We start from the raw sequence: 4,777 nt of genomic DNA on the forward strand, positions 1-4,777 counted from the left end.
AGGAAGCATGCAGGCCAAGACACGCTCTACCCCCAGTCTCAGCTCAGCAGTTCACATGCCCCACGTGCCCTGGCTGTTCAGGAGCCCCAGCTTCCATTGATCCCTGGTAACGTAGGCACTGTCCTGACGTTTAAGGTAATCATGGTATTTCTTTTCAAACTTTAACTTTTTATTGTATGTTGGAATATACTTGATCAACAATGTTGTGATAACTTCAAGTGTACAGCAGAGTTATTCGGCTAACGTACCTGTATTCACTCCTTTTCAAATTCTTTTCCCATTTATTTTGTCACATAGCATTGAGCAGAGTCCCTGTGCTGTGCAGTAGGTCCTTGTTGGCGATCCATTTTAAATACTGCTGTGTGTGCGTGCATCCCAAACTCCCTAGCTATCCCTTCCCCCCAGTCTTCCTCCCCGGTGACCATAAGTTTGTTCTCTAAGTCTGTGAGTCTGTTTCTGTTTTGTAAATACTTCTATCATTTCTTTCTAGATTGGGCATATATGCAATATCATGCAATATTTCTCTTTGCCTGACTTCACTCAGTATGACAATCTCTAGGTCCGTCCATGTTGCTGCAAATGGCATTTTTTATTCTTTTTAATGGCTGAGCCCCAGGTGGGTAGTAATCAAGAACCCACCTGCCAACGCAAGAGATGCCAAATTGATGCCTGGGTCAGGAAGATTCCCTGGAGAAGGAAATGGAAACCCCCTCCAGTGTTCTTGCCTGGAAATTTCCTTGGACAGAGGAGTCTGGTGGGCTACTGTGCGTGTAGTTGTGGAGTCGACGCGACCGAGCAGCTGAGCGCACACACACGCGCAATGCTCCCATAACGTGTTTCCGCGTCTTCCTTGCCCCTCCTCCGCTGATGCGCATTCAGGTTGCTTCCATGTCCTGGCTACTGTGAACAGCGGGGTGCAGGCATCCTTTCAGACCATGGTTTTCTCAAGATACACGCCTAGGAGGGGGATCGCTGAATCATATGGTAGCTCTATTTTTAGTTTTTCGAGGACCCTGCCTCCAGTTCTCCACAGTGGCTGCACCAATTTACATTTCTACCAACAGTGGAGCTTGCCTGCGCTCTTTATTTCCTTCCATTCCTTTGCATTCACTGAAAACTGTTATTATTCCATTTCTTCTTTATATTACTTGGGATGTTTCACATTCCTTCACTTTTTCTCTCAGTTGTTACAAAAAGATTAAAGTTGCATTTTTGAATGAATACAACTCACAGTAGCATTTTTATTTACTTTCTGAACAAGGCAAAAAGCCTTAGACTATTTGTACCCTAATTGCCCCCTCCTGAATGGCATACATTTGGTGTTTTCTATTTTAATCCCTCTCTGTTTTGACCTTCAAGCATTTTATAACATCCACATTTATTCAGATATCTCAATATTTTCGCCCTTTCCCTCGATTTCGTTGTTTCTGCCATCCCTGGGTTTCCACCTGGGATCAATTTCCTTTTACCTGAAGGTCATCTTTCAGGATTTCCCGTGGTTTGTGTCTGTCAGTGACAAACTCTCTCCGTTTTATCTTGCTGGTAAATCTTTTTATAGCAGCCTCCTTCTTTCGTTTTTGTTTAAATTGAGAAACAATTCTTATATGACAAACTTCTACAATTTCACAATTTTAAAGTGTATAAGCAGGTGTGTTTTCCTTTTTGTTTTAGCATATCCACGATGCTGTCTGTCATCACCACTAGCTAGTCTCAGAATATTCTCCTCCCTCCTGCTCTCCCAGCCCCTGGCTACTGCTAATGTACTTTTTGCCTCTGCGTTTGCCTTTTCTGGACATTTCCACGGAATCATAGGATTTGTGCCCTTTCAGATCTGGTTTTGTTTACTTAGCATTGTTTTCAAGGCTTCTCCATATTGTGTCTTGTATTAGAACTTTATTCCCTTTATGGCTAAATATTATTCCATTCTACGGCTATATCAAATTTTGTCTATTCCTCATTTGATGGACATTTGGCTCACATCCACTTTCTGGCTATTATGAATACTGCTATTATAAATATTTGTTTACAAGCCTTTAAGTGACTTTATGTTTTCAGTGCTCTTGGGTTACATGCCTAAGAGGGGATTGTTACTGTACACTCTGGTAGCTCTACTGTTTTCTGGAGCAGCTGCGCCACTTTTACATCTATATTAATGTTGTGTGATGGTTCCAGTTCCCCCGCATCCTCACTGACAGGTGCTCTTCTCTGCTTTTTCACTATGGACGTTCTAGTGGGTTGAGTGGATCTCATACTGGGCTTCAGCCTTGATTCCTCTAATGACTAATGATGTTGAACATCTTCTCCTGTACTTAATGGCCATTTGTGTATCTTCTTTGGAGAAATGCTTATTCAAGTCCTTTGCCCATTTAAAAAATTGATTGTCTTTTTGTTGCTGAGTTGTAAGAGTTCTTTATGGTTTATGGAGATGAGGTCCTTATCAGATATATAATCTGCAGACATTTTATCTCATGGTTTTTATTTTCATTTTCTTGATAATGTCCTTTGAGACATAAAGTATTTTAATTTCGATGAAATCCAATCATTTTCTTACTATTGTTGCTTGTGTTTTTCAGTTATATTTAGGAAAATGCTGACTAATCCCAGGTCATGACAATTTACACTGACCTTTTCTTCTATTCTAATAGTTTCAGTGCTTACTTTTAGGGCTTTTCCTGTTTTGAGTCAATTTTTGTAAGTAGTGTGAGGTAGACCTTTTCATTCCTTTTTTTGCATGTGGATTTCCAGTTATTCCATCACTGTTTGTTGAAGATTTTATTCTTTTCCTATTAATTGGTCTTGGCACCCTGTTGAAAATCAACTGGCTACAAATGTATGGAAAGCCAACCGAAGTCTTACTGCTGCAGTAGATTCTTTGAAGGGACAGTCTGTTTTTCCTCAGGCTGCATTTAAGACTTCTCCCTCTGTTTCAGTTTTAAATATTTTTACTCTGATATACATAAATGTGCTGTTCTTTGCATTAACTCTGCTTTAATTTAATAGGCCTCGTGAATCTGCAGATTAATATTTTCCATTGGTTTGATAAAACACTTGGCCATCATCTCTTCCAATTCAGATTCAGCCTGTCTCTCTGTCTCCTTTTTTAGTAACTTACTTCTGTGGATGCATCCTTGGTGGTTCCGAGTATCAAATACATGTTTTACAAGTTTTTTTTTTTTCTTTTTTTCTATTGTCACCAGTAGTTCCACAAAACAAGCAACAGAGCAAAAAGTCACTGCCCGGGCACTGGGCCTCTCGGACTTTCTTTCCAAAACTGGTGTATGTCTCCAGGGCAAAGAACTCTCAGCACTGGAATCCCCGGTCCTCTGTGTTTATCTTGAACTTCGTTAGCAGTTCTCCACTAAGTCATTAACTAACTCTCCTAAATGTTCAACCAAATTTCATTTTTATTGTTGATCTTTTCTAATAGTCTTCAGCAGGAAGTTTAGTTTGGGTTAGCTAGTTCACCATCACTGGAGGTGTAGTTCTGCTGGTCTGAGGACTGAGGTCATGTCACCCCATGGAAATGGAAACCTCTCAGTAATGACTTTTCAGGAGTTCTTGCTGGAGGGATTTGAGGGTGGTCTGCAGACCCAGGCCCTGCTCTTTGCTCTGTTCCTGGCCCTGTACGTGGTGGCCATCCTGGGGAACCTCACCATGATCATGGTCATCACCCTGGATGCCCGTCTGCACTCCCCAATGTACTTCTTCCTCAAGAACCTCTCCTTCCTGGACCTGTGCTACTCATCTGTCATCGCCCCCAAGGCCCTGGTCAACTTCCTGTCCTCCTCCAAGGTCATCACTTTTGCAGGCTGTGCCACTCAACTGTTCTTCTTCTCCCTGATGTGCACCAGCCAGGGGTTCCTCTTGGCCGTGATGGCCTATGACCGCTTCGTGGCCATTGGCAGCCCCCTGCGCTATCCCATCACCATGTGCCCCTCAGTCTGTGCCCGCCTGGTGCTGGGCTGCTACTGTGGGGGCTGCCTCAACTCCATCCTGCAGACCAGCTTCACATTCAGCCTCCCGTTCTGCAGCTCCAACCACGTCAACCACTTCTTCTGTGATGTGCCCCCCCTGCTCCGGGTTGCCTGTGGCAACACAGCCCTCAATGAGCTGCTCTTGTTTGGCATCTGTGGGGTCATCATTGTGGGTGTGACAATTGTGGTCTTCATCTCCTATGGCTACATCATAGTGACCATCCTGAGGATGCACTCAGCAGCTGGACGCCACAAAATCTTCTCCACCTGTGGCTCCCACATGACTGCAGTGACGGTCCTTATTGGGACTGTCTTTGTCATGTATGCCCAGCCGGGAGCTGTGGAGTCCATGGAGCAGGGCAAGGCGGTCTCTGTCTTCTATACCCTGGTCATCCCGATGCTGAACCCTCTCATCTACAGTCTGAGAAACAGGGATGTGAAGGATGCCCTGAGGAGACTGGGCCAGAAGCACATAGCCACGTGAAGGAGGGTGGCCAGAGAGGAGGCATGGATTTGATCCTTGGTCAAGGAATTAATATCCTAAAACTGTTCTCTTGAATTTTTGTGTACTTAAAAAGTAGGCAAAATTAATTTTAATAGAATAAAATTGTCGAAGGACTTAAACAACTTGATTTCAGGATTTACTATAAAAACCAGAGAAATCACAACAGTGTAATTTGGGCATACTGAAACAGAATCAAGAATACAGACTAAATTTATGTATATAAGGTCCATTTATTTTTGACGTAACTGGCAGGCTAATTCAATGGAGAAATAGTGTTTTCAACAAGTTGTTCTGAAAC

The 4,777-nt window shown here is 43.0% G+C and overlaps 1 protein-coding gene across 1 annotated transcript; it reads left to right on the plus strand.

Annotated features, from left to right (window-relative positions):
• Nucleotides 1-3,498: 3,498 nt before the first annotated feature.
• Nucleotides 3,499-4,458, plus strand: LOC113890537 (olfactory receptor 12-like). Its single transcript, XM_027538376.1, has one exon. The coding sequence runs from the start codon at nt 3,508-3,510 to the stop codon at nt 4,456-4,458; it is 951 nt and encodes a 316-aa protein (XP_027394177.1). The 5' UTR covers nt 3,499-3,507.
• Nucleotides 4,459-4,777: the final 319 nt, after the last annotated feature.

Source organism: Bos indicus x Bos taurus, chromosome 3, assembly GCF_003369695.1.
Source record: "Bos indicus x Bos taurus breed Angus x Brahman F1 hybrid chromosome 3, Bos_hybrid_MaternalHap_v2.0, whole genome shotgun sequence".
NCBI lineage: Eukaryota > Metazoa > Chordata > Mammalia > Artiodactyla > Bovidae > Bos > Bos indicus x Bos taurus.

What these genes read in the sequence shown, in the direction of transcription:
- LOC113890537 (XM_027538376.1), top strand. Translation starts at nt 3,508, where the DNA reads ATGTCACCCCATGGAAATGGAAACCTCTCAGTAATGACTTTTCAGGAG.